Genomic DNA, 14,119 nt, shown 5'->3' on the forward strand with positions numbered 1-14,119 from the left:
GGCGCCGACCAGAGAAGTCGACCGTCGCAGCAGTGCTTCGAGTTTGGAGGGACGACGAGGGCAGCGAGATGGGGTGTAGAACTGTAGGGCTACACGCGGGACCCCTAAATAGAGGGGAGAGGGAGCAGGCGACGTGGGGCGCAGGTGGAGAGCGGTTGGGGAGAGAGAGCAGGATGCGGGGGATGACGGGCGGACCCGACATGATAGAGAGAGGTGGGAGGGAGTGTAGGCTGGGAGAGAGGCTGGGCTTCGGCTAGCTCGGCTCAAGAACGAAAAAAATGGGCCTCGACCCAGGTGGGGGTGAAGAGTTGGGCTGGGTTTAGGTTAGGATTTGGGCTAGGGTTTGGTTAAGATTTGGCCCAAGAGGATTTTCTGGTTTTAAATACACTCAAATAGAATCCAGAAAATTTCAAAGAGGCATTTTGGAAAGCTTTGAACCCAAATAAAATATTTTATCACTAGAAATAAACTCTTTTTTTAAATACCAAAAATTAGGAAAGACTTTTAAATAAATAATAAAATGCTATTTTATTGTTTTAAAAAATGTTCGCATCCCAAAATTGAACAACGATACAAACTCCAATTCATTATCCAGTGAGGTCAAAAATCCTCACACCGGACTATCCGGTGAGTGTAAGCTTTCTGTACCGAGACAACGATACAAACTCCAATTCTTATCAACTTTGGTTTGATAAAATCAACATTGCAGTATATAACCATTCATATGCTAATCAACAAAAGCCACACAAACATTAATCACTCATCACACAAGATAAACAAGGCACATCTAAACTTAGTTTCTCACTATTTCAAATAACTTATAATTTTCAAGTAGAGTCAAAAACAACGAAAAGAGAATTTGAAATTTCATATTCTAACTGGGATTGTTTATCCAGGTACCCACTGGGATTTTTGGTTCCGAGCGTAGCTGGCCTGCTACCATCGGCATTTGGAGCCTGGTTTCACATTTGGAGTCCCACTGCGGTGGTTTCCATCTTGTTACCATTGCCATATTGAGGGGACATTCTTACCAGTGCTTGGAATGTTCTACATTAACACCGCAATAAATTTGTAGAAATGATGTTTTCTTCTGCCGATTTCAATGCTACTCTACTGGGGCCATTCCCAATAATTCTTTTTTATTTGTGTGTGTGTATGTGCAGGTATGAACAAATCCAAGTGCAGTTGGGGGCTGTAGTTGCAAAAGCTCGTTCATGGTCAAGTAACTTCTATGTTAAAAGTTTTTTAATAGAGGTATCCTGGCAAAGCATTCTGTTACAGAATATGCTTATTTTGTAGTGCGAGTTAGCAATAATACTTGGGTAGCTCTCAAGGTGTCTTTGGTGATATCTTCTGCATTATGTGATTCGGTGGGTTGCTTAGCACCATAATCTTTAAGCTATTGACACATTAACCGTGCTGAATCACTGATGATCCTCTCGGTAAATTGGGTACAACTGAGACAGCTATGATTGGTGGCAAAATGTCGATGTTAGCGGAACACAGCTTCGCTGTACTTTCGCAGCAATTGTGCAATGTAAGCACAAAATTGCCAGTGATCACAAACAAAATACTCAAGTGGGAAAAATGTACGAATAGTTCAACATGAGTGGGCTGAGACTCTGCACAAACAATTAAAGGATTAAAACCATGATACTTACAAATTTATACCCAATTCAGTATTTAAATTGTATGCTGCACACTTTTGGCTGGTTTTGGTATTCATGGAATTACATCACATCATTGGGTTTCTATGGATGAAAGTTCCATGAAAGCCATAAGGTACTCTTCGTGGAAATGTTATTTTAGCAACAGGAGCATCTTCAAATCTTTGGGCGTCAATAATGTGCACCTGTAATATGAAAACATGAAAGCTTCCAACATTGACTTCCTTTATCATTCGTACGGAAAATGGTGACAGTGTATGTAATATGGTATAGTAAAAACTTGCCTGTGATATATTAGTTTTCTCGTTATGTACGAATGAAACTATCCACCCATCATCTTCATGTGACCCACCAACTCTTGGTACAAATGCTGCTCCAGAGCAGAATTGGTCGTTACCAAGCCAATGATATTGCATCTTTATGAGATCCGACCCTGATATCTGTTTTTGGACATAGTTGGCTGTGGAAATGAAGACGAATGAGTAGTTGGACTAATCCACCAATCAAATTTGAACATACCTCTGTGTTGTCTCTCCTTTCCAGGTAGAGTTTTGCAAAACCTCCATATTTTGGGTTTACTACAAGATTAGATAATAACCAGTCAAGCTGTGATATAGCACCACCCAAAATACAGATTTGCACCTATAAATCCATTATGGTGATTGCTTTCTTTCTTTTTTTAGGCGGTTACTACTTCCTTTCCTACCTAGATCCTGAGTTGCTAAATTATTTAGAAAGTTTTGTTCTTCAGCAATACCTTTCTCATAATTGGCTGAAGAGCTTGTCAAAGAATCTACTACTTGTGCATAGGCATAGCTATGTTGCAAGCCTGTGTACTGGTTATTGATAATTGGGAACTCCAAGGAAAAATCTGTTCCTGTTAAATACTCCCCTGAGACAGCCTTTGTTTTCAAGTTTAGTCTCCATTGGTATAAGCGAGAGAAAAATCCCTCATTAGTTCCTTGTTTCATGGACTTGTTATCTTCTGTAAGCTCAGAGCCTTCAGAGTCATACTTGTTCAATGCAAGTCTTGGGCCTGGTATTATGGAGTCCGGCGAACGAAGACCCCTGACCACAATCTGAGTCACCATGAAAGAATAAGATCTGTAATGGAGATTATTGGCAGTAATGATAAAGTGAATAATTAATAAATGTTGGATCAATACAATTATAGCATTGTCATACCTCATCACCCTCTTCAAAACAGTTGATAAGATGGAACAAGCAGAATGGTTCAACATTAAACCAGATAACAGACTCTGCATCACCATAGCGGGGCATAACCCCTATTCTTGCATAACTTTCCTTCTCAAACTCAATCAACCTGTGCCAGGAGGTTTCATGATTATGGTTTGCACATTAAATAAATTTATTTCTTTAATGGGAAAAGCTTGTAAAGATTACTTACTGACCACCCCTAATGACTCTAGTGATGTCAACAGTAAGTGGTACATCCATGATAATGTTGTACCTACATCAGGAGACTAAAATTCATAATTGCTTTGTTTGTTTACTGAGATTCTACTATTCTATTCTAGTTTCACTCATAATCAATATAAATTATAGGGACAAAATGGTGATGTTTGGTAGATAATCGTACTTTAGAGTAACTCCTACATCATGACAAAGTGTACATCTTTCCAGCTTGAGGTCAACTCTATGCGTTAGTTTGGTTCCATCAGCTGCAGTCACATATAACTTGAATTAGAGTCTTACTTTGGTCTCAACCATGGCATACAGAAGATGATATAAAAACTAAAAAGAATGTAAAACTTAAATACCTGAGACAACTCCAATTACTAGGAAAGGCCTCTTCGCATCTGTACCGAAGATGACAAGCTCCCCTGATCTAGGAGCTACCTAAGTTCATTTGATTAAGAATGAATTAGCTCAGTGTCCTGGCAAATATGTATGTAATGGAAACTATTTCCATTAAAAACTGGCATGTGGGCCCTGAGGAGACTTGTCAATAGCATAGGTGGTATTTTGGCAACTCAGTGATATTTGTGATGGTACTGGCCTATATTAGCCTTGGAATAAGTCATTTAATACAATCAGAACAACACAATGAGGATAACACCATCTGCATGCATTTGGAAAATTGGAGCAGAGTGGTTAGTCATGGAATGTACAGAGAGGCAATGTATTTTGGTTTGCAGTTAGTTATCATTAGCTGTTAAATATACTTTGCCACTAATATTGTTTCCCGAAATTATGATAGGCACATGACTTTGCATGACATGTCATTGACAAATATTAATTTATATGACAGATAAGTCACCGTCTTGTTCTTTGTTTAGATAAATGTGATACAGGATCAACATGCTGCACAGAACATGATAGGCACATGACTTTGCATGACATGTACTTGTTGAATATTGTTTTTCTATCACAGATGAGTCACTGTCTTGTCCTTTGATAAGATACACTGTGATACAGGATCCACATGCTACACAGACAACTACAGTACCAGTACTTCTATAGTAGTTCTATTTAGCTTTTGCAGGGAAAAACCAGCAGTTGTTCATACCTTTGGGTGAGCTGTGAAGGGCCGATCCCATTCCCCGCCAATGTCCCATGTATTGCCTGTGTTGAGGTTCTCCATGCAGATCTCCTGGGGCAGATGGTTCTCAGCGATAGAGTACACTCTGCCGGCATGCTCAAACACGTTGGTGTTGCTGATGTCCTTGTTCACCTTGCCATACCTCAGCTACATTCCATGCTCACTCATTTCAGAATGTCGGATATATAAATACCAGCATATTGTGCAAATAATTCGGGTTTGCAAACTGTTGCTTACATAGTTAAAAATGTAGGCAGCGATGATGGCTGCAGAATCGCCCTCAATGGCAGGGAGGAAGCACGGTTTCTGTCTGGCTCGTTCAAGCTTGAATGTCTCGGATTGTACATAGCGATTGGCGTAGGAGGCTGACCAAGTGGCTGAACTATTCTTGGTGAAGTAGAGAGCATGGAGCATGCCCTCTCCCTCGACCCAGATCTCACTGGATTGTCCAAAGATCGAGACTGTGGAATGGAGGGCTCCAAAGAGTGGGTTGGAACCTGTGTTAAAATTGTTCGCCATTCAGCTTATGGTTTGTAAGCAATTCCCCTGCTTATGGATCGATAGAGTAACAAGAAAAGACTGAAACCATCACCATTTCTGATGTACACTCCCTCAGGGAAATCGTCAGGTATGGCTCCTTGGATCTGGTGTATCTCTATGCCTTCACTGACCTCATCAACCGGTGCAAAATTGCTCTGCAAACTTGCCACAATCCACCATTATTTTCGTGAAAATAAATAGCATTTCAGAGATTTCTTTTTGGTGTTGCCCCATTAGAAGCTGCATGGAACGAGAGTTTCCTGGAGTTCCAGTACCTCAGATGGATGCAGGGCTTGGTCAGTAAACCTGAAAGTTGAATTGACCAAAGCATCCAGAAATCTCATTGGCGCATTCTTCAGTGACTTTGAGGCTTCGTCCATCTTCGAAGAAAGAGGCACCAGGAACTCCCCAAACAAAGGATTCTGAAACAAGAAAATGAATACTATGAGCACATCCAGCAGCTGCAGAAGAATCTTCCATAGTTGCCCTGTACACTGCAAGAGAGAGAACCAGTGTGAGGAGAGAGAGAGAGAGAGACACCTTTGCATTGGAGCTTATGGACGTTACAGATGAGGTTCTTGCACTCGCAGAGATGGAAGGTATACCACGGTAGCTGCGAGAAGACATGATGAGACATAGATGAAACGAAGCCGACGTTTTCATCACCATTCTGCCAACTTCTGAACCAGATACACCTGCAAGATTAGGGAGAATTAGCCTCGATTTATAGCACACTAGAAATAGGTACACGCCGGAAGAAGAAATAGGTACACGCCGGAAGAAGGGACAATTGACAGCAGCAGCGACGCCTTAATGGAATATCCTTACCTCAAGTTCATATTATTGTGTCGATCAGGAAGTTTGTACGTACTAGCAACTGTCCTGCAATTGCGTAGAAGATGATGACAATTGACAACAATGTCACCTGTCAATGTCACCTTAAATAGAAAAAGAAAAAGGAGGTTCCAGATCTCATAGAGCACCCACGTTCACTGATGGATCCTACTAGATCTTGACCATTTGTTCTGGGATCTACAATCTGATCGAATTGTGTGTACTTTCATCTATATATTTTTCACTTGAGAAACCCGGGGCGCCTGTGGAACTATGGATTTCAAACAGATGGCTTAGACGGAAATGCAATGAGTAGATTGCGGTTGTTACTTATTAGAGAAATGTCTCAACTCTAAGATATTTAGATGATGTACAATAAAGTTATTATCACACTTACAGTAATCCAGCTATCACCTAGTATGTAAAAAGATAAAAGGCTCAAAATACTTCCTATGCACATGGTTGTAATATAATATTCTAAGGGTAAGATGGTACTTTCCTCTTACCTTTTACTTTATAAAATAAGCCCCACAGGGGCAGTAGAGGGGACGGATTTTTTTCCCGATACACTGATTCTGTTTCTCTCTCTTTTTCTCCTTTCGGCTCACTGTTCTTCTCCAAGCTTCAGCCTCCACGTAGAGAGGGGCTCTCGTTGTGTTCTGTTCGGGGCACATTTTCGTACCCCAACAGATGGCGCTGTCTATGGGGATGAACAAAGAGCTTTTTTGAAAGGAGAAAGCAAGAGAAATGGCACCGGGGACCGCGAGCAAGGAGCCAGCGTGCAAGCCGTCTCCGGCCATGATGTATCGTCACAACGCGAGCAAGCACAGTTTGAAGCGCGCACAGCGACCACGAGCATCGCACGGTGGCATGCCGCCCACCAGACGAGTGAAACGCGACCTAACTACTCGTGTGCGTGCGCATCAGCTCGTACCCAGCCACACCTGCAAGCGTGAGCTGGAGCACACCCCCGCACACCCTCCCGAGGGAGCACGAGGACCTCTTGGGCCCCTTCAACTCGGCGCTAGGTACGCATCAACGTCCATGGTCGCGTCTCTGGATGCATGCTAAGCCACCCCTGCTTGTCGTCTGGATGGTTGCGTACGTCGCACAGCATGGCTACAATAGCAAATGCAACGCTTCTGTCACACAAACATGGCTACAATACGCTTGGAAAACCGAGCAAGTGGACACAGTTGCCCGTCCTATCACTACGAAGGGTCGTTGTCAGGTTTGGACACTGGAGCCTTTTGTTTATTGGAACAATCTACGATTTGCCACTGAATAAGTGTCTGTTCTACGATATGTCATCCATTGTGAGAATGACATGTGGGACCTGGACCCACATGTCATTGACACACTGATGGCATATCATAGAACAAGCAACTTATTCAGTGGTAAATAGTAGAATCTCCCTTATTTATTAGCACCAAAGGGCTATGCCTAGGCTAGAAAAAAATAATGGTGGAAAAGAGAGCAGCCCCTTTTAAAATAATGAGGCTATGGCTACTCCGCCGTAAGGATAGTAAAAATGTGACGAATAAGTCAAAAGGCATGATGTGTTCACACAGCACGCGCTTGGCGCATCCATGCCACTTGTTTCTCCTTTTTCCTACCTTGTGCTCTGCGCAGTGTAGTGCTATCAGCTAGCCATGTATTGTCAGATTATGTATCTTTGCACCAATAGACCAAACGTGTATGTATGGCTACAGTCGCGACATGATCTCAAGCTCAAAGGTATGGCTGCAGTTGTGTCATCTTTGTACACCAACCAGTATGGCTATAGTACTGGTGTCAGCAGCTTGTCACAATATTAATGTTCCCGTACTGTCGCCACTAGCACCTTGCCGGTTGTTATGCTAGTACATGCCTATCTTGACCCTGCATGCAGCTGCACCATTGCATGAACGAAGCCACAGCGCTCCGAAGTCCCACGTAGCTAGACGGAGACCCCTCTGTGCCGGAGGCCACGCTCCGGCCACCTCCTCATCGGAGGCCCTCTGCGCTATGACCACCATGCGCCGGAGGACCTCCGCACTTCGACCGCTAATGTACCGATGGCCCTCCGTGCTCCGCGCTATAGCGAAAATAGCCCTATTAGTTCATGTTTGTGATTTTGATGATTAATGACAACATAGTCAATGGGACTAACATGTTTGTCAAGAATATATGTTAGTAGGTCTCATAGATGTAATACATGAAGAAGCCACTGTAGTTGGGATAGAGTTTAGTTGAATTGGAGAAGTCCGAGCAAAATTGGCCTCACCGGATGGTTTGGTGCTCTGGGTGTTGAGCTCATCAAAGCATTTCTACCAGAGAAGGTTACAACCATTGAAGTTGAAGATCAAAGCACCGGATGGTCCGGTGATCAATGTGTTGCATACATTGGACAATAAATAGTGCAAAGGGACAGAAGGAGTTCAACACACCGGAATGTCTGGTGTATGTGTTGTACACACCGGAGGCTTAACACCAGACTAATTTACATAGAGAGGGTGCCAAGTGTTGAAGAACGAAGTTTAAGGCACCGAATGGTCCGGTGATGGATGCTGTGTCCACCAGAGTATTATTTCCAGAGAGGGTTGCATTGGTTCGGTTGGCTAAAGTCAACTCACCGGATAGTCCGGTGATGAAGTAATGTGCACCGGATGCGTACACCGGAGCAATTTACACAGAGAAGAAGGAAATACTCGGATGGCTCAGGATAACTCACCGGATTGTCCGGTGATGGAGATGAATTATACACTGGAGTATTCGGTGTTCACAAGGTTTGAATGGGGTAACAATGGCTAGTTTGTGAGAGTGTACTCACCGGATAATTCAGTGTTGGTACTATTATTCTCATCAGATCATCCAGTTAAGAACTTTCCTAAGCCGTTGGGCTAACGGCTAGTGCGCGAGTTTGAGACTATAAATACCCCTCCACTTAGTCATTTGAGGTTGCTGGAGTACTGAGAAGTTCATATACACCTAAGAAGACATCCAAGCCACCAAAGTGCTTAAAGTGATCATTCAAGGCGATTAGGTACACCATTAGAGTGCGATTAGTTCTTATAGGCCTAGAGAGTGTGTTGCTAGGTGATTGCTATCTAGAGATTGGATCAATGAGTGATCCAAGCTTGTACCTCTTGGTACGTCGGCACCTTGAAGTCTTGATGACTTGCTGGCACCTAGAGAGTGTGTTGCAAGCCTATTGATCCTCCGACTTGGTGTGGAGCGGTGGCAAGGCGATTGTACAAAGACGCGGATACCCTTGCCTTTGTGGTTCAAGCTCTGAAGTGATCACGGTGGCAAGGGACCGGAAGAAAGGCTTGTGGTGAGGCCTTGCCTTGGTGGCTTGGTGGCTCATCCTAGTTGAGACATTGTCTTTGTGACTTGGTGGCTCAATAGCCGTGACTAGGTGCCATCTGGGAGCATATCCTTGGTGGAGCTTCAACGTGGACTAGGGGTGACATTATACCATCGATACCACGTGATAAAAATTCTTGTACCGAGTTTGCTCTATCTACCTTATTTATGTTTCCGTATTTACATTCTTGCAATTTACCTTCCTAGATTTGTTGCAATCTCTTTTGATTAGTAGAGTAGACACACTAAATAAACTTAGAGCATATTTAGATAAAAATTGATATAGGTTTATCTTGGGCAGTTTTTGGAGCCGAAGATATTCTAAGTGTCCTAATTCATCCTCCTTCTTAGGATGTCACCGTCCCTACAATTGGTATCAGAGCTAGGACTCACATCAAGCTCTTCAATTTGTGTTAAAGTTTCACACCGTTCACAAAGTTTCACCAATTCAAGTGGCATTTGAGCCTTAGTCTCTTTGTGATCGGTTACACTTCACCGCCTAGTGGGTAGTGATGCCCAAGGTTGGGATGGATTCCCATAATGCTCCACTTTTCGATGGCATAAATTTTTCACGTTGGAAAATTCTAATGTCTTGTTATTTGCAAGCCCGAGGGTTGGATGTTTGGAGGGTCATCGAGGAAGGGATGAAACCTCGCATCACCAACAAGGAGATACAATTAGATGCATTAGCCAAGAGTATCCTTTTATCATCTATATGTATTGATGCATTTAATTATATTTATTCTCCCACTAATGCACATGATATTGAAATGCATGAAGGCACAAAGGATGTGCACAATGAGAAATATCATGTGCTTGCTACTAAGCTCAATGGTATCAAGCAACTACCCCATGAAAGTACTTATGATATGTATTATCGTTTGAATATTCTTGTTAATGAGATCAATATATTAGGTTTGACACCAATTGAAGATGATCAAGTGGTGAGAAGAATACTTTAAGCTCTTCTTCCAAAGTACAAATTAATAGTCTCAATCATCTATGAAAACAATCACATCAAGAAGATTGCTCCAAGTCAAGTGCTTGGTAAGATCACTGCCCATGAGATGATAATGAACATGGGGGTGGGAGCTTCTTCCTCATCCAACACCAAGAACCTTGCTCTCACAAGCAAGCAAGCTCAATGCCAACACATGAAGGCAAGGATGAGGAGACAAGAGAAAGAGTCAAGCTCAAGTCAAGATGATGGAGATGAAGACGAAGAGAGCTATAAAGAAGATGAGCAAAGCACCTCAAGTGATGAAGAGATAGATCCCGAAGTTGCCAAACTTATCTCACAAGTGGAGAAGAATATCAAGAAGATCAATGCCAAGATTGGTCACCCAATGTCCATGAAGGACTTGGTCAAAACAATTGATCACATCAAGAAGGAGAAGAAGACCAAGATCAAGAAGAGAGAGACAAAAGGGAGAGCCAAATCACTTGCTAGCATAGGAAGATGGGTGAGTGATTGAAGATTCAAGCTTAAGTGATGAGAGCATCACCATCCATTCATCTCAGAGAAGCTCTTCCTTAAGGGCGTCATTGCGTAAGTCATCACACAAGTGCCTCATGGCTAAAGGTATGGATAGTGATGTAAGTGATGATGAATCTGATGACACTTAATAATATTCATTCTACCTTTATTTCTAATTATGAACAATTATTGTGTAAATTTAATTTGCTAAACAAGGAGCATGAAGAGCTTAAGGCTAAAATTGAGTGCATTGAATCTCAAACTAAGGTCCCTTTAAAGTAATCTACATCTCTATTTAATTTCAATCATAAGGTAGATGCTTCCACTTCTTACGATGATTTAATTGCTTTATCTAGCTCACCCCTTTGCAATGAGATTTGTGTTGAGATTGTTGTTGTAGAATCATCAAACAACCTCATTGCACAAGAGAATGATAAGCTTAAGTAAGAAATGGAGAAACTCAAGAAGGACTTGGTGAGATTAAAGGGCAAAGAACATGTCCAACCACCTCAAGATAACCGTAATTTCATGGTGAAGAAGTTTACGGATGGGTCAACAGTGACATGTTTCAAATGCTATCAAGAAGGCCACAAGTCTTTCCAATATAAACAAGTCAAGAAAGAGACTAAGGAGAAGAAGAAGGTGACGAACATCTCCAAGAAGACCTCCAACCTTTACACCAAGCCCAACTACAAGAACAAGATCAAGAGCAACCACTACAAGCTTAAGAAGAAGGTCAATGGCAAGGTTGTTGCACACAAGGTTGGGCAAAAAGATTAGGGGTGGAACCAACCCATTTGGGTGCTCAAGTAAGTCATCACCAATATAAAGAGGTCCCAATCGGTTTGGTTTCCAAAGAAGACTTGTACCTCGAGGCGGCTATGGGGATTTGGAGACTTGGCTCACAAGAAGAAGAGAAAGTTCAAGCAAAGAAGCCAAGTGTACAAGATTGAACTCATTGATGAAGATCATGAACATCATATACCCAAATCTCCATCTAAAGATAAAAGAGGTAATGGTGTTAGATGCAAAATCCTTTCATTTGATGTAGCTCATTTGCCTTATCTCGGATTGTGTGCATTTATTTCTATTCATTTCAATGGCTAGTGTAGATTTTCATATGGTAGGTTTCTTTTGTTTCTCTCTAACCCATAAGCAACCTACATGGTTTATTAGTTGTATGTTATTTACATGACACTAATTACATTTGGTATCTTTTATATGCCATGATGCAATCTATAGGATAAATCCCCATTGTTATCAATAACAAGTGCATATATCTCACAAGTATTTAATACTTGTATGCACACATTTAAGGAGAGCACATCCTATAGGTTGTGATTTTGAGACTAACATGTGTTGCAACTTATATCTTTTGTAGTCTCATAGAGAAAACTACATGTTCCCGGAGGTATGCAATGCTTAAACGCTTTAATTAGTATCATTGTCAAATCTTTTATCCATTTAAGCTACCTCCACACATAATATAGCTTAAACTTTCTATCTTGACATATTGTCTAGTTGTGCATATGTTTCTTTCTCATCATATGTATGCATACGTATAGGGGGAGTTTAAACTATATTATTTGAGTTTCATAAATATTGATCCATGTGCTTTCATAGCCTAGAATTGGTATCCTTTTAATTGGATCATGATTTGTGAAGCTCTCTCCCATGTGCTCTAATATTTTTCCCTTTGAGTTCAACATGTGCATATAGCCTTTTTGGAGATTGTTGATAAAGGGAGAGAATTTTGATGACCAAAGCAAGATGCAAGTTGCAAGATGAACAATGTGGAGGAGATTGTAGCAACTAGAAAGATGTCTAGGAATGCCAAAGTTGACAAAGGAGGAGGAGGAGAAGAAGCTCCTGCATGGGTTGATCAAGGAAGATAGTGACGATGGAGAAAGGAGGAGCCACAACAAAGGGGGACTAAGTGGTAAGAATATGCATCCAAGCAATGTGGTAAGACTTGTGCTCTTTTATGATCCTTACAATTGGTATAATTTATTATTTGCCACTTGTTTTGGTTGTATTGTTATGAATCACAAAAGGGGGGAGATTGTAGCGAAATAGCCCTATTAGACCATGTTTGTGATTTTGATGATTAATAACAACATAGTCAATGAGACTAACATGTTGGTCAAGAATATATGTTACTAGATATCATGGATGCAATACATGAAAAAGTCACCGCAGCCGGGACAAAAATTGGTGGAATCGGAGAAGTCCCAACAAAATTGGCCTCACCGGATGGTCTGTTGCTCTGGGTGTTGAACTCACTGGAGCATTTCTAACAGAGAAGGTTGCAGCCATTGAAGTTGAAGATCAAAGCACCGGATGGTCCGGTGATCAATGTGTTGCACACACCAGACAATGAACAGTGTAAAGGGACAGAAGGAGTTCAACACACCGGAAGGTCCGGTGTATGTGTTGTACACACCGGAGGGTTAACACCAGACTAATTTACACAGAGAGGGTGCCAAGTGTTGAAGAATGAAGTTCAAGGCACCAGATGGTCCGATGATGGATGCTATGTACACTGAAGTATTATTTCCAAAGAGGGTTGCATTGGTTTGGTTGGCTAAAGTCAACTCACCGGATAGTCCGATGATGAAGTGATATGCACCAGATGCTTAACAGGAGCAATTTACATAGAGAAGAAGGAAAGGCTTGGATGGCTCAGGATAACTCACTAGATAGTTTGGTGATGGAGATGAATTATACATTGGAGTGTCCGGTGTTCACAGAGGCTTGAGTGGGGGTTCCAATGGCTAGTTTATGAGAGTGTACTCACCGGATAATCCGGTGTTGGTACTATTGTTCTCATAGGATCATCCGTTGTTAACAACTTTTCTGAGACGTTGGGTTAATGGCTAGTCGCGGGTTTGAAGCTATAAATACCCCTCAACTCAGTCATTTGATGTTACTGGAGTCCTGAGAAGTTCATGTACACCTGAGAAGATATCCAAGCCACCAAAGTGCTTAAAATGATCATTCAAGGTGATTAAGCACACCATTAGAGAGTGATTAGTGCTTGTAGGCCTAGAGAGTGTGTTGCTAGGTGATTGCTGCCTAGAGATTGGATTAAGGAGTGATCCAAGCTTGTACCTCTTGGTACGCCGGCACCTTGGAGTCTTGGTGACTTGCTGGTAAGGTTGTTGACCCTCTGACTTGATGTGGAGCGGCAACAAGGCGATTGTGCGGGGACACGGGACCCTTGCCTTTGTGACTCAAGCTCCAAAGTGATCACGGTGGCAATGGACCAGAAGAGAGGCTTGTGGTGAGACCTTGCCTTGGTAGCTTGGTGGCTCATCCGGGTTGAGACCTTGTCTTTGTGACTTGGTGGCTCAATAGCCATGACCGGGTGCCATCCAGGAGCATATCCTTGGTGGAGCTCCAATGTGGATTAGGGATGGTATTTATACCATCGATACCACATGATAAAAATCCTTGTACCGAGTTTGCTCTCTCTACCTTATTTATATTTCTGCATTTACATTCTTGCAATTCACCTTCCTAGATAGGTTGCAAGCTCTTTTGATTGGTTGAGTAGACACACTAGATAAACCTAGAACACATTTAGATAAAAATTGATATAGGTTTATCTTGGGTAGTTTTTGGAGCTGAATAGATTCTGTTGAGACCTAAGTCACCGAACAACAGGGAAGTCCTTCGCTTAAGAGGGAA

General features: G+C 42.0%; 1 protein-coding gene across 1 annotated transcript; it reads right to left on the reverse strand.

Annotated features, from left to right (window-relative positions):
- Positions 1 to 1,585: 1,585 nt before the first annotated feature.
- Positions 1,586 to 5,795, reverse strand: LOC133897410 (carotenoid 9,10(9',10')-cleavage dioxygenase-like). Its single transcript, XM_062338140.1, has 13 exons — positions 5,311 to 5,795; positions 5,046 to 5,192; positions 4,823 to 4,925; positions 4,468 to 4,727; positions 4,198 to 4,377; positions 3,449 to 3,527; positions 3,268 to 3,349; positions 3,076 to 3,138; positions 2,853 to 2,991; positions 2,425 to 2,746; positions 2,187 to 2,245; positions 1,952 to 2,107; positions 1,586 to 1,852 (listed from the first exon to the last, which is right to left on the reverse strand). The coding sequence occupies exons 1-13, from the start codon at positions 5,437 to 5,439 to the stop codon at positions 1,736 to 1,738; spliced, it is 1,836 nt and encodes a 611-aa protein (XP_062194124.1). The 5' UTR covers positions 5,440 to 5,795; the 3' UTR covers positions 1,586 to 1,735.
- Between the last annotated feature and the right edge of the window lie 8,324 nt (positions 5,796 to 14,119).

Source organism: Phragmites australis, chromosome 17 (assembly GCF_958298935.1).
Source record: "Phragmites australis chromosome 17, lpPhrAust1.1, whole genome shotgun sequence".
Classification (NCBI taxonomy): Eukaryota; Viridiplantae; Streptophyta; class Magnoliopsida; order Poales; family Poaceae; genus Phragmites; species Phragmites australis.